A 27756-nucleotide genomic window follows, 5' to 3' on the forward strand; every position below is an offset into this window, starting at 1 on the left:
ATTCAGCATAAGGTCATTTAGCTTCCATGTTTTTGTATGAGTCTGCAGATTACTGTTGTTACTGAGTTCAACTTTTATTCCATGATGGTCCGAGAAGATGCAGGAATAATTTCTATTCTGAGGTTAGACTTGTAACCTAAGATGTGATTGATTTTGGAGTATGTTTGGTGGGCTGATGAGAAAAATGTGTAATCAGTTTTGTTAGGTTGAAATGTTCTGTAGATATATGTTAGATCCAAATGTTGGATGGTTAAGTTTAAATCTAGAATTTCTTTGCTCAGATTCTTATTGGAGGATCTGTCCAACACTGCCAATGGAGTATTTAAATCTCTGACTGTGATGGAGCTAGAAGAAATCAAGTTGGTCATGCTTGTTAGAGTGTCTCTTATATATTGAGGTGCATTCTGGTTGGGTATATAAATATTAATAATTGAAATCTCATCATATTGAGTATTACCCTTCACAAATATAAAGTGACCATCCTTATCCTTGCTTACTTTTGTTGGTTTAAAGCCTATTGTATCTGCAAATAAAATTGCAACACCTGCTTTTTTCTGCTTTGCATTTGCCTGGAATATAGATGACCATCCCTTCACCCTGCATCTATCTTTTAAGGTAAGATGAGATTCTTATATACAGCAGATATCTGTCCTGAGTTTTTGTATCCAGTCAGCCAACCTGTGCCTCTTTAGGGGACAATTTAAACCATTCATATTAATTGAGAATATTGATCAGCCTGGTAAAATTTTGGGTATTGAGTTTTTCGAAAGTACAGTGATCATCTTTAATCCTTTTGCCACTATGGAAGTTGGAATTTGATCAAAAGTTTCTGAGTGAGTTTACTTTTGTGGTGGAGGATTGCACTGGTCATTATGGAGGATAGGTCTGAGAATATCCTGGAGAGCTGGTTTAGTTATGGCAAATTTCTTCAACATGTCAATGTCATTAAAGTATTTAATTTCTACATAATAAATGAAATTCAGTTTAGCTGGATACAGGATCCTGGGTTGAAAGTTGTTTTGTTTTAGGAGATTAAAAGTTGATGACCACCCTGCTCTAGCCTGAAGGGTTTCAGCTGAGAGATCTGCAGTCATTCTAATATTCTTCCCCTTGTAGGTTATGGTTTTCTTACGTCTGACTGCTTTTAGAATTTTCTCTTTCATCTTAACCCTAGTGAAGTTAATTATGACGTTCCTGGGGGATGTCTTATTCGGATTGAGTCATGTTGTGGTTCTGAAACTGTCTGATATCTGAATTTCAGAATCTTTGGCATATTTGGAAAGATCTCTTTCATAATTTCATGAAGAAAATCCTCTGTGTTTTGTGAAGCAACTTTGTCACCTTTGGGGATTCCTATAGGTGAATATTAGTCTTTGAATTATCCCAGAGCTCTCTGAGACAATGATCCATTTTTCCTCACCATTCCTCTTCCTCTTTGTATGCTTGGGCATGTTCAGAAGCTTTGTCTTCAATGTCAGAGATCCTTTCTTCTGCCTGATCCATTCTGTTACTAAGGTATTCTACTGTATTTTTCAGATCTTTGATGGTTACAAGCTCTTGTCTCAATGTGTCAAAATCTTTGGTCATTTTATCTTTGAAATCTTTGAATTCTTGAGACACTTTTTGAATAATTCCTTGAAATTCTAATTCCCTCCTTCCCTCCATTCTGTTGATCTTATTTGCTATCCAGTCTCTGAACTCGATTTCTGACATCTCAGCCATCTCTTTATGGATGGGATCTTCAGGTGCATCTGCCATATCCTTCCTTAGGGGAGTGGTGATCTACACTGGTTATTCATCTTACAGGAGTTTTTCCACTGATTCTGCCCCATGCTTAATTTACACTCTTTGGCTAGATGAAAAGATAAGGAGAAGTTGGGTTTGGAGCTCCAGGAGTAGTGATTAACTAGCCCTTTGCCCAAAGGCTGTCACTGTTGTCTATACATTTTCTTCTAGAGATTTCCCAAGGACCCGTACAGTGTTATGGCCTGAGAAACTTGGGGCCTCCTTGGTTTGGTGGGGTTACATTGCTCTGTCTTATTTTCAGCTGGTCCCTGTTCTACCCTAGTAAGTCAGTTACTGTAGGTTGAAGTCTTAGCTGTGGAGAAATACCAGCAATTAAGTCACCCCCCAACACACGCAACAATTTGAAAAGGAAAATCACACCTTCCCATAGCCACACACCCAGTTTAGCACTTTGGATAGTCCTCGGGTGATTGGCCCAGTCAAGAGGTCGAAATCAATTGACCCAGTCAGTACTGGTCTCAGGTGGGGGAGTTCAAAAGGTCTCTAGATAGCAGGGGTCTGTTGGCAGCTCAGGTATGACTGGCTCTGGTGTTCCATGAGGTCAGAAGGACCAACCCAGCAAATAAATTAGTCTGGGAAGGTTGATGCCTCCTTCTCCACCTTGCACCTCTGTCACACCCAGTCACTGGTAACCCCACAGGGCTGTGACACAGTTCCCTCCAATGAGCAGATGCCCCAGAGGTTTACGCCTGCCTGAGTCAGAGTGAGATCTATGTCTCCTCAGCCAGTTTGATGTTCTTGGCCACTATCCAGCAGGGGGAAGTGAGGCCTGACAACATTGAGTGCTTAATGGAGGCTGGGGTGGTTCACTCAGTTCGAGCCCTGCCTCTGATTGATGTTGCTGGTAGAACAGCACAACTTCACAGAGTTTGTTTCTTTCCCGCTATCAGATTCTGCTTGAGGTGACAGAAACCAGGACTCAGTTCCGGGCAGCGGCAAGCAATTATAGACCACCCTGACCTGTCAGTTCCAGCTTCTGCCTGCCTGGCTTTGTCTCAGCTATGATCCCCTGAGGCCTGGGTGCATCTTAACCTCAGTAAAGCAGTCCTTTAGGTCAGCCCTGCCCTGGGAGTAAAGCAGTCCTCTGGGTCAGCCCAGCCTTGGGAGTGTGCTGGCTCTGCATGCGCTGTATTCTAGTCCCCACACTCCTTTTACTCATGTCCCAGATCCATCTGCCAGTGGCGGCCACCAGAGAAGGTGCCTGACTTCCTCTGGTTGCCCAGAGAGACAGAGCATGTCTGTCTGGGATAGCCCCAGGGGCGTGAGCCTTATTGTTCCCACCACTGCTGCTTTTCTGTGCCTAGGGGCACCAGTGCCACTCCTGTATGGTTCCCTCTCAACTGACCATCTTCTCCTTACTCCCATGCCACAGAATCAGCACAGCTGAGCAAGGGCGCCTTCCCCTGTCCACACCTCTTAAGAAAATGCCCACGAATCTGGACTCCATGGGGGACAAGCTTCCAGACCTTGGAGTGAGAGTGGAGAGAAATGCTGGGAGTTTAGAGTTGCAGGTAGAGAATATATACAGTTTTATACCATTTTATACCTGTCAGGAGAGTGTCATGGCACCCTAGTACGGGTAGGAGGTCCAGTTTTTAGAGGGTCTCTTCCGTGAGATGGAATGGGAAGACATTTGAACTCTGCTTCCTTGTTTGTATGGAGTTTACTGTGAGCCCTGCTCATGGGGCAGGGCATTCCTGTCTGCTTGGCCATGGATTTAGTACCTTTTGTTTGTGTCTTTGGAGTCGTAGCTCGCCTCAGCAAGGTTGATGTGTGTTCTTCACCCTTCTCTATTGGCTCTGCTCCAAACCATTGGCTTACTTGCTAAACTTCGGTCTTTAACTCTCCTTCTGGATGGGAGCCTTTGTGGAAAGCTGACTGCATTCCACCATCTTTCCTCTGCCTCCAAGTCACACTTATGTAACTGCTCCTTAGCATGTTGCCACTTTTGTTCCCCTGGGTATAAAGGTGCACAGGACCTCCCCCCATGCGGATTGTGGATTGCAGATGGTGTGCAACTGTGTTTCGCTGCCACCAGGAGCTAGGGCAGGACTCCCACATAACTTAGCTCATCAGTAACCCATGAGCTGAACAGAGCATGTTGCACCTGCTCTCCATGGCTAAGTTTTTCTTTGGCCTGTCTGAGGCAGAATGCTTGCCTAACAGCCAGCATGGAGAGAGAGTGTGTGAGCTTTCTGGCTTCTCTTACTATTATGAGGACCCCATCCATATGACCTCATTTTACCTTAATTACCTCCTCAAGGTCCTGTCTCAAACTATAATCACATTGGGATTTAGATTTTTACATATGAATTTTGGGGGGAGGGGACACAGTTTGGTCTAAAACAGTTTGGTGGAATTCTCATGAAAGAGCGGAAGATTTGGTCCAGTAAAGGTAAGGTATATCTCATTGTAACATTTGAAAATGTGTGTTGTTTATTAAAGAGGGAGCTATTTGTAGTTGATAAATATATGCATATGTATTATATGTGTTGTGCATTCTAAAGACCAAGGTTGACTGAATGATGAGATCCTCTCAGGGAATTTATCCCATGGTACTTATCATCTTGAGTTATTATGAATCTTTTAACTGCCAATATTCTTGGCAAAGACTATTAAACTGATAGTGGACTTTTGATTAAGAAAAATGGCAAGTGGGTGGTGCCTGTGGCTCAAAGGAGTGGTGCACCAGCCCCATATGCCAGAGGTTCAAACTCAGCCCTAGCCAAAAACAGCAAATAAATAAATAAATAAAAAAGAAAAATGGCAAGAGAAAAGTCCTTAGAACAGGTAGTGTTTTGAGTAGTGAGGAAAAAAATTTGAACTTATTAGAAGTGATGAGCCTGGGATGTTTTTAAATACCAAGAGACTGAGGTAAGTTGGCTAGAACATATTGTTTTGTTTTGATTTTTGACCAGTTCTTGAAAAACTTCACTTATAATATCTATTAGAATAGAACAAAAGTAGCCATTCTCACAAAGACAAAATGTTCCAAGTAGATGGGATATTTTTCTTGAGTAAAGTTGAGAAATATGTTATATTTTTTGGGCACAGGAGGAAGGTCCTGAAGGGAGAAGAAGAGAGCTAGGATATAATTCTTAGGAATTTTGCTGCATGGCTTTTCAGAAGGGAAAGGAAGTAATACTATAGTCTACTATATCATCATCTGTTTTACAATTACCTTTTGCCACATGATCATAGATTTTCACAAAAGCAGTCAAAAGCTTCACCAATTTCCCCAAGGGCTTCTCTTTTTAGCCCTTTGCTACTTAAATGACTCTCTTTTGAATATTCCCATATTCCCGGAGACTTTGTCCTCTTCAATTGTTGGCCTAAATGTGCTAAATTCTCAGTTAATAACTATGAGTGGTATTCAATTAGCTCTACAACATCACTTTTATAGACTATAAAATTCTTCTTCTGTAATATTTGCATAGTATATTTTGGGTGGTCACTATGAGAGATGGATAAATGTAACAGGATGGACCCTGATATTGAGAGGGAGCTAGTTCTTTTTTTTAAATTTCAGATTAACTTGAGGGTACAGATGATTAGTTTACGTAGTTTGTGTTTTTTAGGTAGACTACAAGTTGTAGTTCTGCCCCTCACCCAGGAGTGTGCTGTATACACTTACATTGTGCCTGTTAGGTGAGAGCACAGCAATCCCCCTCCCTTCTCTTCCTTTCCTTCTCCCTTTACCCTCCCCCTCTTCCATTTGAGTTTGTGTTTTTCTCTTGTGTCGGTGTGTAGCTATTCATTTACTGGTTTCATATTAGTATTGAGTACATTGGATATTTACTTTTCCATTCTCTTTTTTTTTTGAGACAGAATTTTACTATGTCACCCTTGGTAGAGTTCTGTGGCATCACAGCTCACAGCAACCTCCAACTCCTGGGTGATTCTTTTGCCTCAGCCTCCCAAGTAGGTAGGACTATAGGTGCCCACCACAATGCTCGGCTATTTTTTTGTTGTAATTGTCATTGTTGTTTAGCAGGCCCGGGCTAGGTTTGAACCCACCAGCTCCAGTGTATGTGGCTGGCACCCTAGCTGCTGAGCAACAGGCACTGAGCCCTACTTTTCCATTATTGTGATATTTTACTAAGTACAGTGTTCTCCAACTCCATCCAGGTTAATACAAAAAGTATAAATTTTCCATTTTTTTGTGTCTGAATACTATTCCATGATATACATATACCACAGTTTATTAATCCATTCATGAGTTTATGTTCACTTAGGTTGATTCACATCTTGGTGATTGTGAATTGGGCTGTGATAACATTCTACTGCATATGTCCTTATGGTAAAATGATTTTTTTTCTTCTGGCTAGATATGTAGTAATGGGATTGCAGAATCAAATCGAAGGTTTACTTTTAGTTCTTTGAAGATTCTCCAGACTTTTTTCCATGTTAGTTGTATTAGTTTGCAACCTTACTAACAGTATAACAGTGTTCCCTTTTCTCCACATCCTTGCCAGCAACTGCAGCTTTGGGATTTTGTGATGTAGGTTATTCTCACTGGGGTTAAGTAATATCTCAAGGTGATTTTGGTTGGCATTTCTCTGATAATTAGGGACCATGAGCATTTTTGTGTGTGTTATTGGCCATTTGACTGTCTTCTTTGGAGAAAGTTCATATCTCTTGCTCAGTGCTAAATGGGGTTGTTTGCTCTTTTTTTGTTGATTGGGTTTTCCATAGATTCTATTTATCAACCTTTGTCAGATTTGTAGCATGCAAATATCTTTTCCCATTCTGAAGACTGTCTGTTTGCTTAAATTGTTGTTTCCTTTGGTGTGCAGAAGCTTCTTAGCTTAATTAAGTCCCATTTATTTATTTTTGTTTTTGTTATGATTGCCAGTGGCATCTTCTTTGTTAAATCTTTCCCCAAGCTGATATCCTCAAGAGTTTTTCTCACTTTGTTCTAGGATTTTTATCATTTTGTGTCTTATATTTGAATCTTTTATCCATCATAAGTCAATTTTTGTAAGTGGTAGGAGATACAGGTCCAGTTTCAGTCTTTTACATGTGGTTATCCAGCTCTTGAGTAGGGACTAGTTTTGTGCAGGTTAGGCATTTTTTTTTATTCTGATGATTTTAAAAAATACATAGTAAGATCCATACTTTCCATATAGACAATCCTTTACAAGGGCAATAGCCAGTATAATGGGGAAAGGAAGGTGCTAAAGGAACTCTTGTGCTGCTGTCAAAAGCCTGCCTGTCTTTTGATGTCCCACCCATTCCCTCCTACCTACTTAGACATCTCCATGAGATTTATCCATCTGCATACACATATGCTGTAATTTCATAATTTCTCACATCTTAAAAAGAATTGCTACCATCTGTATACCATATAAGTTGCATTCTCATTTCTCTTCTTCTCCTGATAACATTTTTCAAGGAGTCACTGTGGTTATTGACTATGGTTTCCCACTTTCTGCTCTCTCAACCCCATTCTGATCAAGATTTACCTTAGTTCCTTGACTGCCACTTTTCTCTACAAATGACCTTCAGGTTGTGCCATCCAGTGGTCTTCAGCTTACTTTGATTCATAGCAATATTCAATATGTTACTCTCTCATTCTTCACACCTTTGTTCGCTGTGCTTGCAGAACAGCACACATTGATTCTTGTTTCTCTTTTTTTGGTTATTGGCTGCTCCTTCTCTTCTCCCAACCTTGTAACATGATGTTGATTTTTTTTTTTTTTTTTAATCTTCTGGCTACAGCTTTCTTTCTGGGATTTTACTACTCTCATGGCTTTAAACTTCACTCATATATGCCATTGATGAGCAAATCTCCATCTTAAAGCCAGACTTCTCTCCTCAACTCTGCACTTAAATTTCCAACTCTTATTTGACTTACCTCAGTTAGATATCTAATCAACATCTGAAATTTAACAACTGAGCTTCTGGTTTTTCTGGGTTTATTTAAGGGACAACCCCATTCTTCCAGATGTTTAAACCAAAATCTTTAGAGTCAACACTGATTCTTTGCTTCTTCTCACATCTAAAATTCAAAATTCACCAATAAATCCTGTCCCTCTACCTTCTGAGTACATCCAGAGTCCAACCTCTTCTTCCCATCCCTACTACTACCTATTACATTGGTGTAATACCTCTCCAGAAATTTTCATGACAGGAGTTGTCATCTCTGCTTTTATCCTTGCCCCCTTTTAATCTGCTTTTACACAGGAGAGCCTTTTAAAATATGTCACATTGGGTCATTCTAAGGTCAAATTTTTCAGTAACTTCTCGTTCTTTTTTGAGTAAAATTCCAAGTTTGCACAGTGACTCATGAGGCCCCATGTAATCTGCCCAATCACCCTCCATCATCTTTCTGGCATCATGTCTTCATTGCCCCGGTCTCACACAGCTTCAGTCACTAGGCCTTCTTCTCTCCAGCACCTGCAAGGCTTATTTTCTCATCTGCTTTAATTTCGCACTAAACACTCAAATGTTAGGTTCTTAGGCCTTCTCCATTTAAATTGCATCTCTCTTGCTTTGTGTTTCTTCTATCCCTAAAATATGAAAGATCTTCAAGGAAGATGATTTGTTTGACCAGTTTTGTTCAGTGTTATATTTCCATGTGCCTGGCAAAGAGTAACTTTTCAGCAAATATTTGCCTGAACATGTAATCAAAAACCCAAAAGTTATTTATTCAACATCCATGTTCATTGATTACTTATTTAATTTAAAATTCATAATTATTATGTATTACTTATATGTGAGAAATAGGAGATGGAGAGAGGCTCAATTGAAGTGCCTAATTTGTAAACTGGCACTACAGCTTAGTCTTTCTGACTCCAAATTCAGTCCTCTTTTTGGTTACCATCAAGTAAAGGTAAGTCCATTTCCTCCTTAAAACTATCATATATTTCAATTTGGTTTCTTTACTTGTTGAGACTAGACATGTCTCCCTTCTTTACTGCCTTATCCTCAACACATAGTAGAAGACCTTGTACATAGCAGGGACACAGTAGGTATCTGTCCTCATAGCTAAATGGCTACCATAGTCTTAACTTCTACACTGTGACATCTTCTTTTTCTTTCTTTTTTTTTTTTTTTATTAAAAGTCAAGTTGGGGTAGGGATGAGAGAAGAAAGTTGAGAATTATAAGGAAACCACAACTAGGAATACTAGGCTTGATTGCCAAAGGCAGTGACTAGCTATAACCTTATTCTTGGCTTTCATTTCATGAAATCTTGTATTGAGCCCTCTCTTTTCTGTTCTGCTTCCATGGAGAGAAAGACTGAAAATTCCATAGAGAAATCCACAATTCAAATCAAGTAAATGTCTTCTAAGATCACTAGAGTATAAGACTTCTCTTTGAGGGTGTATTTTTTAGTGCTGGGCAGGAGGAGGGCGGGGGAAAGGATTTGAACAAAAGGAAAAGGATGCAGGGGAAATAATAGCATGAAGAAAGTCTCCCTAATCTGATTCCTTCTGTGTCTCTATTAGCTTTCAAGTAGTTTCAACTGAAGAACTTCTATTGCAGACATGGTTCTGTATTTTTATTCTTTTACAATAGAAAGGCCTGCCTGCACTGGGACAAATGGGCTTTTCCCCTATTTTTGAAACTCCTGAAAAGTATATTTAATAAGAAAAAAATGTATTTAAGCTATTTATCCTTCAGATAAAGTTAATCCATCCTCTATAGCAGTTCTGAAGCAATGCATTTTTGTTGTAAAGATTATCATAATGCTTTTAAAAGTGTCTACATTAACTATTCTGGTGAGTGAGAAACGAGCATCTTACATCTTACAGCCCTGCCAATATTTTAAATCTTCTTTTGTGAAAAGGAAATATGCAACCCAACTACAATTTTGGAAGTATGGAGAGGAATTGAGTAACAGTTTCAAATTTCCCCACTTAAAATAAAATATATGTCTCGAAGAGCGTGAAGAACATTCTTTGGCACATAGGAGGCCGTATCTAAGAGTTGGTAAAATAAATAGAAATGAATACCTACCCATCTACCCACCCATCTGCCTACCCAGACAAAACCAGAAGGGAAATGGCCTAGTAACTGACAAGGATTAACAGACAGCAGAAAGGGGATAGTGTTTTGCTTTTTCTTTGTCCAGTTTCCCTCCAGAGTGCAGCCTCATTTCTGGATAACTCTGTCTTGCCTACTCCGATTCACACTTCAAACCTTTAAAGTAAACTCCATATGAGAAGTTTCATCTACAACCTCTCACTTACCACATGGGCCTCATGTTATATTCTCAATATTTAGCTTCAGTTTTCAAGATGGACCCCCCACACCATAATGTTCCCCTGCTGTTTCAGAGGGAGAATTCATCTTTGCTTTAAGTGAATCAACTTGAAGTGGCCACTCTCTTGTATCAGGTTCACTGGACATTTTTTCTCCATTTATTTTTAGAGAATTATGTTTATCACAAAAGCCAGTAACTAGTCTGTTTTAGCCTTCGTTTCCCCACCATTCTACAAATACTGTATGTCATACATAGTTGTATGGTATCTGCTCATTTTGTGTGTCAACTTGACTGGGCCATGGGGATGCCCAGATACTTGGCCAGAGAGTATTTTTAGTGTGTCTATGAGGATGTTTCTAGAGGAAATTAACATTGGAATCAGGAGACTGTGTTCCTTCCTGCCATTCTCTGGCTCTCTCTCTCCTGCCTCTCTCTTCCACTCTGAAGGGCTGCTGTGATTACATTGGGCCCCTTTGGATAATTCAGGATAGTCATTCTTTATACAGGGCAACTGATTAGCAACCTTTATTCTCCTTTGTTATATGACCTAACATATTCATAGGTTCTAGGGATTAGGCCTTGGAGATAATTTTAATTTTTTTTTTATTTCAGGTTAATTTGAGGGTACAAAGAATTAGGATATGATGTTTGTATTTGTTAGATATAGTCCCTGTTGTAGTTGTGTTCTGCCCCCCGAGGTGTGCATATACCTACAAATTGTGTCCTGGGCTAGAGTGCTGTGGTGTCAGTCTAGCTCACAGCAACCTCAAACTTATGGGTTCAAGATATCCTCCTGCCTCAGCCTCCCAAGTTGCTATCTAATTTTTTTTTATTTTTAGTAGAGACAGGGCCTCACTCTTGCTTAGGCTGGTCTCAAACTCCCAAGTGATCCCCCCAACTTGGCCTCCCAGAGTGCGAGGATTATAGGTGTGAGCCATCATACCAGCAGTCTTTGAGGGCCTGTGAGTCTGTCTACTACAGAGAAGTTTAAGGAATGCTGAATAAATTTGTGCTAAATAGAAAAGTGGGCCTTGCAATCAAGACACTAAGGAAAACAGATGGCTCTCTTTATTGTGGGTGGGACACACTTAATCTGTTGAAGACCCAAGTAGAAAAGGAAGGCTGACCCTCCCCTAAGTAAGAGAGAATTCTTCCTGACTGACCGCCTTTGAGCTGACACAGTGATCTTTTCTTGCTTTAGACTCAAAATGAAACATCAGCCTTTGCTGGGTCCTTGCTGGGTCTTGAGCCTGCTGACCTTCCGATGAGAACTATACCATTAGCTCTCTGGAGATCTTGCCAACTGCAGATTTGGGGACTTGCCCATCTCCATATAATACTTGTCTTTCTGTATACATCCTGTTGGTCCTGTTTCTCTGGAGGACCTTGACTAATATAATGTTATAACACGAGCTGCTCAAACAACTAGAATCAGCAATCTCTGTATATAGCCCACGCTAGATCCTTATCTTCTGCCATCAAGCTTTGAGCAACTTTTAACTACCTATTTCTTAGTACCTCCCTGCTGTGCCAGCAGATTACAAGAAACAAAGATAAATATCCTTACTCAAGGATCATGGTCCAGTAGCATGGTCCAGTACACAAATGTCTAGAAAGGTTGTCTATGTGGGGCCACACAAACACTCATTCAGCAGAAGGATGTTTTCAATGGAAAAGCAGCTTGCCCTGTGACTTGCTAAGGTAGAGAAGCCATTCTGGGTTCTCTTGCTAAAATCTGAGCTATTAAAGCAAAAGAGAAATCCCTTTTCCAAGTAGGACTGTGAGTGCAGATACACTGCTTGGGTTTGTGTCTTACTTTTTCCCAATCTGTAGTTATGTGGCCTTGGACAAATTAGTCACGTTTTGTACATTTTGTAGTTTGTTTTTTTTTTTTGGCCAGGGCTGGGTTTGAACCTGCCACCTTCAGTATATGGGGCCGGCTCCCTACTCCTTGAGCCACAGGCAATGCCCTTGTTTTATACATTTTGTTAAATGTAAAACAAGAGCAAAAATAGTATCTGCCTCACAACAGTTTTATAATATTTCACAGTATAATATTTGTAAAGAGTTCAGAACAGTATGTGGCACCTGTGGCTCAGTGATTAGGGCACTGGCCCCACATATCAAGGGTGGTGGGTTCGAACTCAGCCCCAGCCAAACTGCAACAAAAAAAAAATAGCTGGGTGTTGTGGCAAGAACCTATAGTCCCAGCTAATTGGGAGGCTGAGGCGAGAGAATCACCTAAGCCTAATAGGTGGAGGTTGCTGTGAGTTGTAACGCCATGGCACTCTACCAAGGGTGACAGAGTGAGACTGTCTCTAAAAAAAAAAAAAAAAGAGTTCAGAACAGTGCCTAAAACCTACCATATTTTGTCAAATCTAAGATGCTGTTAATTCAGAAGTATATTGCTGTTGTGTGCATTCCTAAGAAGGAAAAACAGTGCCAATTATTTTAAGATGCTGTGGTTGTATCACTTACTGATATAAATAGAAGAAAAAAATATATCTTAAAATCAGTGAGGTCCAATAAATAAATAAAATCCTGTACTGTGTAAATAAATTAAATGCTGGATGAAGCAAGCTGATTATTCAGGGCAGTGAGGATGGGTCCTACATTTGAATAGGAAAAAACCCATCTGCATTTGTGAATGTTTATCTAAATAGCAACAAAGCTCTAAGCAAACCATGATATTACTGACTGTCCACTTTATTTCTTGACTAAACCAAGAAGTTACTAAAACTTTTTTTTTTCCATTTTCTTAATGAGGTTTAAAGTTGCCTTCATTATGAACTCTCTAGGGTCATTGAATAATCTAATCAAGGCATGATAGTTGTTATGACCTGCGTTTTTGTATTCTCCTCAAATTCATGTTGAAATACCTGCAATGTGACTATATTTAGAGATAGGGCCTATCGGGGGTGATAAAGGTTAAATGAGGTTGTAAAGGTGGGCCTGCAATTTGACAGAGCTAGCCCACTTATAAAAAGAGGAAGAGACACCAGAGCTCGCTCTGTGCTGCATGTGAGGGCAAAGCAAGAAGGTGGCTGTCTGCAATCCAGGAGAAGAGCCCTCACCAAATATCAGATTGACTGATAGCTTGAGTTTGGACTTCCGTTTCCAGGACTGTGAGGAATAAATGCCTGTTTTAAAAGCCACAGAGGCTATGGTATTTTGTTATGGCAGCTCAAGCCAGCTGAGACAACAACCAATGGGGAGGGTAGTCTCTTGAGAGTTATTGTGGATTAATTCATCCTGGCCTCCAGACATGGCTGTCAGTTATTAGGGAATGTTTGACCTGAAGGCACTTATTTGCAATTGGAAGCCAAAGACAATATCTCCCCACCAGCCCTTCATGGTCCTACTTTTCTGTTTACTCAATGCTAAAGTCTCCAGTTATTTTACTGACACTATAAATACTATTATTTTTACAGTTGTATACATGTCCTATGAGAGATTGACACTCTTGTCATGAACATTCAATTAGGTTTATGGTTTTAATCACTTCTAAAGAGTCATGCATTCTTCAGTAGTAGATTAGAAACTTTCTCTCTTGCTAGGAGTTTGATTCTCTGGGCTTTGCTTCTGCCTCTGTGTATTTTATAAGTGAAACTTTGCCTGAGTATTTGTTCTTACCAGTCATTGCTTTTGCTTCCATCAACATTTAAGATAGTAGCAGGACAGAGAAATTTCAGAAACAAATACAGAAAAAGATAGAAGTTACTTTTTAGAAATGCTATCATGTGGATTGAAATTCTGAATTATGAAATACTTTTAAACAAGTTTTATTTTGGAGCTCATGCATCAACAGAAACCAAGTAAAGCATGAACCTTGGGGAATCCTTGGGGAAGCTGGTTTTAATGAGCAGATGAAATTGCTTACAAGTCACATAACAATTTATATGTAAATGGTGATATCTGAAAATCCTGAGCATCACAGGGGTACTTGAAAAGGTTGTCTTTCATTAATAACTTGTGAACATTACCTCTACAATCTTGTTTACATTATTTTTGTCAGAGCGAAGTTAAGTCTCTCCAGCCTGGTATGGCCAGAGTTGGTGCACTTGTTATCTATTGCTGTGTAACAAATTATGCAAAATCCTAGTAGATAAGTATTAGAAGGTGAGGATGACTGGGGAACTTTTCAGAGGGTGGTTGTCACCATTGACACATAGCCTGTCAGTGTCAGTGACAGGCTGTCACTGTCAGTAAGATAGGCCAATCAGGTACTTCTTTCCTGGAATTGATACCTTGAGCAGAATGACAGACTTAGAATGAGGTCCCTCAGGTTGAGCCATGACAATGGTTCTACTTAGAGTTAAGCCATGTTCTTTCTTGGTTCTGTGAACTTCCGAAACTTTTCCAAAATTCTCTGCCTTAAGTTAGTGCAGATCAATTTCTGTTGTTATAACAAAAGACTCCTAACTGAAAAGAGGATTTCAGTGTAAACTATACTTCAATGTATATGCAATATTGAAATTACTTTCTGTGTATTGTAGGACTATAGAAGTTGGATTTGTCATGTTGGGAAAGGGAGATACTAATAAAGAAGTGTGGAGAAAGCAGCAAGAACCTCTACTGTTAGATTGAACTTGGAGACATCAGCGTAAACTCATGTTGTAACATTCATACACTTCCTTTCTCAACTTATTTGCTTAGAAGACCTAAATCATTCCCAAGTAGTGAAGAGTAAACATACACTTTGAGATTTTGGTTCCTAACTCTGATGTACCACTAAAAGTAATCACAGCTCCTCAGAGAAAGGATGGAGACAGAGAAAATACCAGCTAAGCCTGGAACATGATCAGAGTCAGAAAGTTAGTAAGTTCTCAAAGAATGATGGGGATATGTCAAAATGACATAGGTGTCAGTTTGAATGGTCTCCTCTTGTCCAGATTTGGGTAATTTGAACATTAACGGAGACTCAGTTCTACAACCATCACATTGATAATTGATTAAGGGGAAATTGAAAGGGTTTCAAAGCTAAGGTAAAAGTTGAATGAGAATGACACATGTGCGTGCATGTGTGTGTGTGTACACACATGTGTGAATGTAAATGTGTGCATATATGTGTGTGCATATACACATGCATACACAGAGAGTGCCAAAAAATGTACACATTTTAAGAAAGGAAAAAACTGCATTAAAATTGTAATACTCAAGTCACGTTTTACTTATACAATTACAAGAGGTGCTCAAGCAGGACTTGTATTCATCTTTTGTTATTGGTATATATTGTGTATTGCAATTTTAATACAGTTTTTTCCTTTCTTAATTTTTTTAACCTTCTTTACACGTATAGTGATAATATATCTCCCCTCAAAATTCTTATTAGTTATACAGGGAAAAATAGTATCTTACAATGGACAATCCTGGTCAATTTCATCTTATCAGTGTGATGAAGGGCAATAGGACTGGTAATGGAACAGAAGTTTCATCATATGTTTCCTAATATGATGCCCTGTGAATACAGAATCACTTCTGGGGTACTTTGCTAAAAATGTATTCCATGAATCTAATCAGGAAGAAGAATCACACAAAATCAAATTGAGGGACATTCTATAAGATAACTGGCATGTATTCTTTAGAAATGTCAAGGGCAAGAAAGATGAAGGCTAAGGAATAGTTTCAGACTAGAGAGAGCTAATGAAATGTGACAACTGAATGGTGTACCTGCACCTGGTTGGATTCTGAGCAGGGGAAAAGTAGCTATAAAGGCCATATTGGGATATTAGCAAAATTTGAATATAGTTTGTACATTGTATAATAGCATTCTACCAAGTTTTCTGATTTTAGCCATTATGTGACATAATGTCTTTGCTTTTAGGAAATGCACACTATTTAGGAGAAAAGGGCATCAGGTCTCCAATAGACTTTCAGAAAAACATGAGAAAGAGAGTGAATGGTAAAGCAAATGGGGCCACATATTAACAAGCCTGCATGAAAAGTCTCATATTAGTTTGCAATTGCCACTGTAACAAACACCACAATGTAAGAGCTTGGTTCTGTGGGTCAGAAGACTGGTGCGGTATGGCTGGGTTCTCTGCTTAGGGTCTCATGCCTGGATTAAATAAAGAGATTAGCAGGCTGCATTCTTTTAAAGAAGTTCTGGGGAAGAACCAGCTTCCAGGCAGAAGGCAGGTCTTTGCCATTGTAGGATTGAGGTCCCCATTTCCTTCACTTATGCCCTCCATCTTCAAGCCAGTAGCAGCACACAGAGATCCCCTTATACTGTGCTTTGAATCTCTTAGGGCTGTGTGATCACTTTGGTCCTACCTGAATAGCTCAGGCTATACTCTCTCTCTTAAAATCAACCAATTAATCTAAATCACATCTGCAAAATCTCTTGCTGTATAATTAGTGTGACATAACCATGGGTGTGGACTCCAGGGTCCTAGGGCCCTAATGTCTGCCTAATGCAGGTCACAGGAGTTTTCTGTACTCTTCTCTCCAACTTTAACAGAAATTTGAAATTTTATCTGAATAAAATATAATAAAGATTCATATGCATTGCACAGGTATTTGGAAGATGTCATTATAGCACTGTTCATGACTTGGGTGGTTTCCCTCCTAACAGCGCTGGGTATGTTTTTCTCCTTATTATCTCCCAGGCCACCACCAAATCAAGCAAGGGACCTGTGAGGTGGTCGCCGTGCACAGGTGCTGCAATAAGAATCGCATAGAAGAGCGGTCACAGACGGTGAAGTGTTCCTGCTTCCCGGGACAGGTCGCTGGCACCACTCGGGCCCAGCCTTCTTGTGTTGAAGGTAAGACCCATCTGGTCAGCTTCTTCAGTATTTCAAAGGGGTCCAAAACTAGCAAGAACCTCCCTACTTTCCTGTCTTTGCAACCTCAAGAAATACTTTGATGTCTGTATCATTCCCAAACTCCAAACATTTATTGATAAGTAAGGTGAAGTCTTTAACAATGACTCTTAAGGGTGCCAGTGGGGAGTTCTGCTATAGGACAGTTGGGAAGAGGAGCTTCAGTTCCTTTCTGCCTGTCTCCAAATCTCATCTGTTTCCCCAGATACTGTCTTTTTCCTTCTCCTACAACCTGTACTCAAAATCAGTAGTGTGGCTTTCGCACCTCATGTGCAGTGTTATAAGGTAATATCCCTCCCCCTTTTTAAAATGTCCAAACTCAGGAAATTTATTTTTATGTTATCCTTTGTTCAGACTGAATCAACATTATCATACTAGGATTTTTAATAACTGTAAAAAGAAGCCAATACTTTAGCATTTCTTAGAATCATCCATTCAAATTAATTGTGCTTACTATTCGATAACAAAATTCAAAGAACTTACAGAAAAAAATAAAGCTGGAGAAAGGGAACACTATTCTAAATCTGACTCTGATGATCCAACCTCATGCTCCCTTCACATCTGCTGAGAATGAACAAAACAAGTCTTAACATATTTCGTAGTTAATGATATAGGCTTAAAAAGCATTCACAATAAAAGTAATAAAATTTTTTTTAAAGTGAAGATTTATAATAGTAAACAAGAATGCTTAATGAAAAGAGTTAAAATAAATTTAACTGGTGTCATGACAGGACCATTAAGTTGGTCTTGAAAAGCAGAAAGCAGATGATGAAATTGCATTTAATTCTGAAGCAATTCAGATCTATCCTATCATCTCTACTCCTTTCTAATAAAATAAGCATTTACAACATGGTTTCTTACCTTCTCCTTAAAAAAAGGCTCAGCATGACCATTTATACATTCTAGTTGGTTTTTAACATTTGGTTGTAACTGATAAACAGGGTCACACTATTTTACCCTATTGAGTCTGTTGATCTGTATCAAATTGCCTTATGCCAGAATCGGACAGAATACTCGGAATTGCTGTTATCATCCATTTTGGCACTAACAAAGTCATTCTCCCATTCCAGCTGGTTGGAATCGTCAGAGGCTGAGGTAGGATCACTCCCAGACTTGCTGCTGTACTTAAGCACCGCCCGGAGACCGGCTTCCTCTGTTTTGGACCTTTCTCTCATTGGAAGCATTCTATTCATACCTTCTTCATCTTCCCGGTCGGGATCTAGGGATGTGCTGTCGTCATTTCCACTAGTTGATTTAGTTTTGGTCATTAAATCACAACTGCTTTCTGTATTTGGTGTCAAAACTGTGGCATCTGATGGCAGTCTACTACTTCGAAAAACTTCATACTGTGACTTTCCATTTCTCAAACAAGATTCAAAGTCATCTTCTGGTCCTGAACTTTGATATTCTCCATTGTTGTGAGAAGGATGAGAGATCGTTGCACAATTCTCTGCCTCTCTTGCTCCAAGAGCTTTCGCGGCTTTGCTGCCCTGGCTGCTTCACGCTGTGCAGCGTGTAAAGCTCCTTCTTCTAGTCTTAACTTCTCTTCTTGTAAGGCTAACTCATTTTGAATTCTCTTATCAAGATCTTTCTGTTTTTCAGCAATAGAATCATAATGTCTCTCTCTTAGGTCAATAATTTCTTTCTCAGTAAGAGGCCTATGACTGCTTCCTGGGCTCTCCCCTTCATCACTTTCTACTAGGCTCTCAAACTCTATAGTTAGTGCTCACCTCTTCAGCATGTTCTAAAATACTTGGATCCTCCGCCGCCTCCTGCACGTTGCAGCTTCCCGGCTTCCTTGCAAAGCAGCCCAAAGCACTGTGTCCAGCAGCAGGTCCCCATCGCATGCCCTCCAGGCGCCGTCATTCCTTCTCCAGCTCAAAGCCCAAACCCAGGCTAGGCAGCTGTATCCGCGCGGCAGGAGCCCCAGCAGGATTCGGGGACAGAGGCTGGCCAGCCACAAAGCAGAGCAGCAGCGTGAGGGGTGGTGGCGACAGGAGGGATGATGAGGCACTCGAAAGCAAGGCAGTGGTTAGTCCAGTGAGAGCAGAGCCGCCTCCGCGGGAGGCAGGAGCGCGGGACTGGACTGCAGGCTGTGGACTCCCTCGCCGACCGCATGGCCCCTCTCGCCTCAACCCCGAGCCCAGCACGAGTGACCGCCTCCAGCTGCCGAAGGAGGCCAGACCCCGCGAGTCGTCGTAATATCCCCTTTGTTTAGTTTCTTATTTCTTACAAATGTTCCTAGAACATTGTCTTTGGAGCAGCTTCCCTGAGAATAGTTTGAGATCATGTATCATTCATTTGTAGTTTCTGAATCCCTCCTCAGAGTCCTGGGGTAATGGTTAAAAAATATATGTGAATGAATGTTGATGGTTGTAGGTGATGGCCTGGGATTGATTCCTTTTGATGCCCTGGGCTTCTTCCAGCAGACACCTTGTTAGAAACAAGTATTAGTCCCCAGGGAAACTGACACACAAGTTAGCCCTGTAGCAGTTTCTCTGCAGTAGCAAGAAACCTCCCTGAAAGTGAATGTTTTCTGTTTCATCTGATGCATGTCTAAAGGTCAGCAGTTAAAACACAAGCACCTACATATTGTTAACTCTAGGTCTTATTGTACCATTAACAATGCTGATCCACCTCCATTCCACCTTCCTACATACACATTTATACATACACAGACAAACACAGATGTGGACTCTGTGGTCACAGAGTAGGCATCAGAACCATTTGAGTCACCTTGAAAAGCAGGGAGAATGAAAGTGGGAAATATCCCACTACCTTTCCTTATCAGAAGCCCTGGGGGCCAAATGTGTTGCTGAATTCAGATTGTGTTTGTGTTTTACGTGGGTAGCATAGGCATCATCTACCATCTATCACCTAACCTAATGTGTTCCCCACTTGTACCATCATCCTAGATGCTACTATTTCTGCAGTAAACGATATGAGTAATCATGCAGAATGGGGTGAGGCACCACAAAGAACCTCATGTTCATTCAAGTCAGGTTTTGGATTCCGAGCTTTTTGGATTTGGAGATTATTGATAAAAGATTATGGTCCTATAAAAGATGATGAAGATATTTACCATGAAAAAATAATGCATTTAAATTTGCTAAGTTTCAATATCCCCAGTGTAGTATATTTATCTCCTCCATTAACTGAATCCAAATCAAACTCATTCTGTCTCTTTGCTTTCTCTCAAATCAGCCCACTTCTCCCCTTGCCCCATGCCACCTCCCATGTAGGCGTCAACACCACGGCTTGTTGAGCTCACTACCCCTGGTCTTCCATTTTCCACCCATAGCTAGAATGGTCCTTCAACAGAAGAACAGAACTAATAGTGTTGCTCTCTCATTGAAAACCATGCGACTTTCTGGGCAGTGCCTGAGGCTCAGGGAGTAGGGCCAGCCCCATATGCTGGGGGGTGGCGGGTTCAAACCCGGCCCTGGCCAAAAACTGCAAAAAACCTCCACAAAACCACATGACTTTCCACTGTCATTAAGACAAACCCCGAATTTTTTGCCATGTCCTATGGGGACCTGCATCATTTGGCTTTCTCAGTCCTGTCTTTCAACTCTTCTAGCCCAGGCAGACCAGGATTCTTTTCATTCTCTCTTATCTCTGCACATTGCTTCTCCGTATCTGCCCAAGTCACTGCCCTCCTCCCTATAACACACCCTTGATCTACTTAATTCTTCTTCTCCTTTCAAACCTCCTAAATAGTCTCTTGTCATCCTGGACTTCCAGTTCATGACATTCATCATGTAAAGATATTTTTTATGTGGCTGTGTGTGGTGGCTGACACCTGTAATCCTAGCTCTTTGGGAGGCTGAGGCAGATGGATCACTAGAGGCCAAGAGTTCAAGACCAATCGGGGCAACATAGCAAACACTTTCTCTACAAAAAATTTAAAAAATGCCTGGGCCCAGTTGTGTATATCTATAGTCTTAGCTGCTTGGGAGGCTGAGGTGGGAGAATCGCTTGAGCCCAGGAGTTCAAGGTTATTATAAGTGTGATCACACCATTGCCCTCCACCCTGGGTGACAGAGCAAGATCTTGTCTCAAAAACAAAACAAAAACCCCTATTGATTACTTATATGTCTTCCCATTACTGTGTAAGCAGCTGGAGGGTAAGGACTGGGTCTCTTATTTTCATTTCCCCATCAGGGCCCATGAAATTTTTAGCACAGGGGAGAATTGACTTGTCTTTGCTAATCACGGATGGCTGTGAAGGTAGCAGCTGTGTTTGCTTGCCTCTGTAGGCTTTAAGGAATTTATGATTCATAACATAACAATTTGTATACTCTGTCTAGCTTGGAATCTTTGAATATAAAAAGTATTGAATATAAATAATGTTTTACAATATTGAAGCACTTGTATTAGTACCTGAAAAGTACTGATAGGGTAAGGAATAACTATTAGTATCTTTATTATAGTGAAGAAAATACACTAAGCTAATCAGCTTGTTTTAAATTTTCTATATGGGCAAAACCCTTTAGGCCTCTACCCTGATGGTAAGTACATTCATCTTTTGGTCAATATATTTTTCTATATATTTATGTACCATATTTGGGTATAGCTCTATAGAAGTTGATAGCTCTGGTAAATTTCAATATGAATGTGTGTTCTACATAAACAGTATTACATTGGATGTTTCGTAACTTCTTTTTTCTTACGAGTATTAGGTTACAGAGATTTTTGTGTACCAGCACATACTGATCGAACTTGGCTTTTTCAACTGTTCCAGAGCACTCCCTTCGGTGGACAGGCCATGATTTATTTAGCCATTCTTCTGTGGATGGCCATTTTTGTTGTGTCTATGGCAAAGAGAAAAGATTCACATGCTAAGTGGTTTCCCTGCTGTTATAAGATCAGTAAATGATTACAGATCAGTCACTTTGCATCTGACCAGAGTTTTCACAGGACCGTCCAGAAGAACTTTCTGTGATAAGACAAGTGTTCTTTACATGTATAGACATTTGTCTATATGTAATGATGCTCAGGGCCAGTATGGTCAGCAGGCATTAGCCAGTTGTGGCTATGGAGCATTTGAAAGGTGGCGAGTGAGAAGCTAAATTTGAATGGGCACTTGTGGCTGGAAGCTTCATATTGGACAGTGCAGAATTAACTTTATATAAATATGTAACTTGTGAGTAACATTTATGGCTAGAGCATATAGCAATTCCACCACTACCCTGAAAGGGTGAATTGCAGTTGTGTCTTACCGTTTATGTTCTCTGTACCTAGCCTGGCACTGTTTGGCAGACATTCAGTAAGTGTTTATTGGATCAAAGTCACTGAGATGTGTAGGAAGTTTAGGCTTTAGTTAGGATGCATTGTCTGGTTTCATATCCCCCAATCTCCCATGCCTTATCGGAATATGTTTCCATTAGAGCTTTTAGCTTTACCTGCTTAATCTTTATTCCATAATAATTATGCAGTATCATGCTGTTAATTGACATGTGGGAAGATCTATTCTCTGCTGATATGTTCCTCTTATCTTATTTGTCAGTAAGAATAGAGAGGATCTAAAATATAAAATTTGCTTGAATTTACATTTAGATTAAAACAAAGGCAAGAAGATGTTGGAGTAGGGCACTAATTAATGTTGACAGAGAAACCAGAATATCCTTTTGCATTTTTGTTAATCCACACCACAGATCCTCATCTAGTGTTTTCATTGCTTTTCCATAAAACCATAGCTTAGAGTAGTTAAATAGGGAGAATAATTAGCTGTTTCTTCCACCAAACCTTTTTTGTTATAATTAACTTACGAATACCCCCCACACACAAATTTTGATATGTTTCTTTGATACATGTTGAAGATTTGGGAGAAGGTACAGGAAATTATTTGATTGAGGCTTTGGTTACTGGGGTTCTGAAATGGACAATGATTGACTAATAAGCATGTTTCCTTTTGAATCTTCAGCTGGCACAGACAAGGCTGTTTGGTGGTGTAAACTATAGTTGACACATTTATCAAAAAACAGCTTTATAGAGATAGCATTGAATGGGTTTTTTGTGAGATAAATGTATGTTATAAGGAAGCTTATATTATTTTGTTAAAATGAATGCTCTCTAAACATTGGGTTGAAAAGAGATTAATAAGGCAAAAACTTAAGAATGAAAGGCAGTCACTTTTCAAAGCAATTTTTTTTTTTTTTGATGATGCCCCAGTTTCTTCCAGTTTTATGAGATGTCAGAATTGGTTCAGTTACTGTTTGGACTGCAGACAATTTTCTTGGCTTTATGGACTGTGTGATGAGACACAGGGTCTCTCTTTATGATGTGGATTCATTGGGTGTTTTTATTGGGTATGTTCTCCTTGCTACTTAGATGATGGGTTTTGTTTTTCTTTTTCTCAGTGTGGTCAGGTTGAATGATAGGATTTTACAAACCCCCCCTGGGAGCTGGAAGGACATGGAAGTGACATAAGTCGGCTCATTCATCAAGTTTGAATTTAGCACCTTTGTGCCTGTCCTGTCCTAGACGTTCAGGGAGAGTGTGATAAAGAGACTCAGGTCTTCTTTTGGGGAGCTTGTAAGTTACTAGGAGGAAAAGAAAAACTCCCCCAAATGAGGGACTCCATGGGAGAGCAGAGACAGGGTTAGGGATGGTGACTCTTGAGAAATAAGAAAGAGGATGTGAGGGTGGAAGAAATTAGGGGAAACCAGGCAGCACATAGCACAGGAGAGTAGGAACTGCAAGTAGGTTGGTCTGGCTTGGAAATGATAGAAGACAAGATTGGGGAGGTAAACAGACCTCTTGATGTTAGATTTCTTAGAATAGATACAATTTTTGGATTGGGTTCCTGCCTTCTTGGAATTTGCATTTCAGTAGAGTGGAGAAGCAGAGCAGGCCAATAAGAAGGGGTATAAAGTGCTGTGGACAAAGATTAAGTAAAGAAATAAAGCACCTTAGGATTTCTGAGAAGGAATAAAGTGATCCCTGAATGACAGGTGATCTTGTCAGCATGCTTCATGTCACTATGATTAGCCAGGATTTGTGTGTGTGTGTGACAAAGAGAGAGAGAATGCACAAGTGGGTGTGCACGAGCTTTTCCTTGCCCGTGACAGGAGCAGGAAGCAAAACAAAACAGGGGCAGCGTGGTGTTTACAATGATTAGGATTATTTTTGTAGGGCAAAGCTTTGAGCAGGTCTGATGAAAGACCTAGCATCACCTCTCATCTTGACCTAAGTATGTCTATAAACTATATATCAATGTTTCTCAACCAGAGAGGATTTTGTCCTCTGGGGCCTTTTGTCATTATCTGGAGACACCTGGGAGAGCATCTGGCCAGAAATTTACAGTGGCCAGAAAGGCTGCTAAACATTTTATAGTGCACAGGATTGACCCCTCCCTCCATCAAAGAATTCATTGGCCCCCAAAGTAAATAGTCCTGAGGTGGAGAGACCCTGACTTTCAGAGATCCCAATCTAGATGGATCTGCTCCGTGAGTCTGCATTTAGCAGGGAGGACAAGCCTAGATCACAAAAGACCATACTTACAAACTCCTACGCTGTCACACTCAGCACTCTGTGTACTTTGTGGAATAACAGGATCACATTATTTGCAGAACGTGTGATGAACAAGGAGGATTCCTTGAAAAAAAGCATTAGTGCTCTAGCTATTCCTCTTAAATATATTAGCTGGGTCATGTTGATATGGTTTCTTTTCTTGAACTAATGAGAAATAAGAAAGTTAATAAATGGCTTAATTTTTAAAGAACACAGTGTCTTGAAATTACAGCTGTAAGAGCAAAATAACTCAAGTATGTTAAAATCTTGGAGCATATTTTAGAAGATAGATATCTGGGAAGATATTTTCTTAAACTTTCTGGCCAGAGTTGCAGTGTTAAAATACTTCTTCTTTAGAAAAGACTTAGTTCTGTGTAAATACAACTGAACTAAATCAACAAATGAGGGAAGGAGGGAGAGAAGGAAAGAGAGAGAGAACAATGCTTGAAAAGTGAGCCTGTGCTTTGTTAGTCTAATTTGAAGGTGGGCTTATCTACATCTATATCTCCGATAAATGTTATATATTAAATACACACTCGTGTTTTCTTTAACCAAATGATACTTTATTTGGAACGAGTGGTACCAAACGAAATTCATTTTATACAACAGAGAATAAGGAAAATTCATCAGAAGCAAAACAGCTAATTATCTTATTTATTTATTTTTTTGCAGTTTTTGGCCAGGGCTGGGTTTGAACCTGCCACCTCTGGCATATGGGGCCAGTTCTCTACTCCTTTGAGCCACAGGTGCCGCCCCAAACAGCTAATTATCACATTAAATTTCTACCTGGATTGCAACATTATAGAATTCATCACTGCTACAAAACCAGGGAGGGCTTCCCTGACTTTTTATTTTTTTCTTTTTGCATAAAACTGGAAATTCATTATAGGTTGGCAGCTTGAAGATAAGGATTTTGTGTGTTTTCCTAAGTCGGGAAGGCATGGGGCTTTTTAAAGAATTTTATTTTAAAAATAGAAGTGACAAGACACTTTCTCATTTCAAGTATACTATGATCTTTTGTAACAGTAGAAAAATACATGCCTCCTACAAACTTATGTGCCTACGGAGAACAAGGCTCAGTAAAGTGGGCAGATGTCCTCAGCAGTTATTTTAATAAAATCCTACTCTGGGTCCTGTGTCTCAGCTCCTAGCTGGGATCTTCATGTACGTGAAGCATCAGCTTCTGAGCTGTGGATCACTTTATTATTCACTGTCAGAGCAAACCCCCAGTAGTCCTCACCTATGCTGTGAGTTCCTTAGTCAATCCTTAACTCACAAAGTTAATTCAAAAGGAATTTGAAACCTGTATTTGTTACTATGGTCTCTTTTCTGGAAAAAAAAAATTGCTAGGAAGTCTTTCACAGATAAATTTTATCCTGGGTGAAGTATTAATTGATGGGGGTACTCAATGTAGTCTTCTGTAAGGTAGAAAAATACTTATTATTATTATTATTATTTTGGAAAGAGAACAAATTAAATTTCAGGGCCTAAGTCTGATGCAAATCTGCTTTTAGAAGAAGGCATCATTTCATACTTTCTAACTAAATGAAGAAAAACTGGTAAATAGTCTCATAAGAGCTTGATTTGGATCTCATATAGTTTTCCTTTAAAAAATTTATTTATATTTAAATTCTCAAAATCCAAGGCAAACATCTTTTTTTCCTCTTGTAGTTAAGAAGTGGCATATATGATGTACACCTGAATTCAGTTTTGTTTTTCCTTTATCTCCCTTTCTAGGTTTTGACATCAGAAATACATGGATCATTATGGAAGTTTTGAGATACATAAAAATCAAGAAATGTAATAGCCACACAGACAGAAACAAAGGAAGGCCCCCTGCAACAGTTCAAACTTGCATGGGTGAATCAGAAAGGATGCTGGCAACTGTGTTTCTTAGAAGGGAAATAATGGACTACAACACAGTCTGTCTCAAAACTTTTAGTTTTTGACCGGGGCTGGGTTTGAACCCACCACCTCCGGTATATGTGGCTGGTGCCCTACTCCTTTGAGCCACAGGCGCCACCCTCAAAACTTTCATGGTGACCCGTGTATCTTGTGTCCTACCAGGTCCAGCAAGTAAGGGCTGACATTTCTCTGCCTTAAAGTTGGGATAATCTGATTCATTCTGTTTCTCTGCAGGGAATTCATTCCTCAATTTCCAGCTTCACTCAACACCTCAGTTGCTCTTCTCTTTTAGTTTTTTCTGTACCAATGTCATTACCTGCCAGGCTACTTTTCAAAGCACAGTTTTCTTTAACTTGCTCACTGCACTGCCCTGCTCAGAGACCTTCTATGGTTTCCTGCTTCTTGGAGAACCGAGTCTAATTGAATTGTCCTTGAGAGCTCCTAAAGTTCCTTCCTGCCACCATCCTTAGCTGGATACCCAGTGCTTCTCTGACAACCTCTCACTCACCCCAGGGGTCTGCTGCTTCCAGGTGGACTCTGCCCTGTCCCAGACCACTAGCCCTGTCAAGGCTGCTTTTGAATCTTCCACGAAACTGATATCTCTCCAGAACACATGGGTTCTCATGCCTGAGTGAAGAAAATTTGTCTAAGAAAGAGTTTTAAAGACAAAAAATTTTTAAATTTAGCTGTAAATCTGGATAAATATAGCGGAACTCTACCAACATTTATGTAACTTTTCTAGTCCTGTGGGTGGTATTTTAAATTGAGGGTTGGGAACTATTTCTTATCTTTATTTTATTTTTCATCTCTTATCTTGATATCCACTTGGGACTAACCCAGGTTGTCAGATAATAAGGAATGATTCAGCATCGTGAGTGTAATAAGACTTGGCTTACTATAAATAATCTAAAATATTATTGTAAACTGTGGTACAATAGAGAGACTGCTGGATAGAGAGGCAGTAACTCTGGATTCTTATACCTCTTCCCCTACCTTTACAAATGTTGCAGAAAGTGCTGGCTTTTATTTCTGGTACTACCTGCCTCCCCTTCCTGCTGCTAAAGGTTGTTGGGACAATCAAAGAAGAACAGTAAGTAAAAGTGCTTGAGAGACTGTTATGTCCTTTTCAGCCCCAAACATCATAACTTTTATAGGCTTTACCAGGATGTGTCTGTCTGCTCCAGTTCAGTGGCAATCTCTGTGACATAAGTACCCTATTTGGCTATATTCTTTTTTTAGGTTAGCACACCTCCTGATTTAAAAGCAAGCAATTACCCTAAACTACAAATCTGCCTGTCTCAGCTACTTTTGATGTATATCATTGGATAGTAGCTCAGTCTTTGGCCAGAATCATAGACAATGGTGGCTACATATGGAGAAGACATCATGTGCCTTCAGATGATAACGAAACTGTTCTGTGCTCTCATCACACCACATAGCATCTGCCTGCTGGCTGGGGAGGGTTTGAACACACTCCTTCCTTTTTTTTTTTTTTTTTT

General features: G+C 40.0%; 1 protein-coding gene and 2 pseudogenes across 1 annotated transcript in view; 2 read left to right on the forward strand and 1 right to left on the reverse strand.

Moving 5' to 3' along the window:
• Positions 1-27756, forward strand: part of FAM19A4 (family with sequence similarity 19 member A4, C-C motif chemokine like) — a 196122-nt gene that overhangs the window by 149934 nt on the left and 18432 nt on the right. The window contains exon 2 of the mRNA XM_003785588.2: positions 16625-16780. Coding sequence (XP_003785636.2) covers positions 16625-16780 — 156 coding nt within the window. The remainder of the gene's footprint in view (positions 1-16624; positions 16781-27756) is intronic.
• Positions 17796-18679, reverse strand: LOC100948585 (annotated as a pseudogene).
• LOC105886564 overlaps positions 18954-27756 on the forward strand; it is a 10831-nt pseudogene continuing 2028 nt past the window's right edge.

This window comes from Otolemur garnettii, unplaced genomic scaffold (genome assembly GCF_000181295.1).
Source record: "Otolemur garnettii isolate 467f Iridium unplaced genomic scaffold, OtoGar3 scaffold00015, whole genome shotgun sequence".
NCBI lineage: Eukaryota > Metazoa > Chordata > Mammalia > Primates > Galagidae > Otolemur > Otolemur garnettii.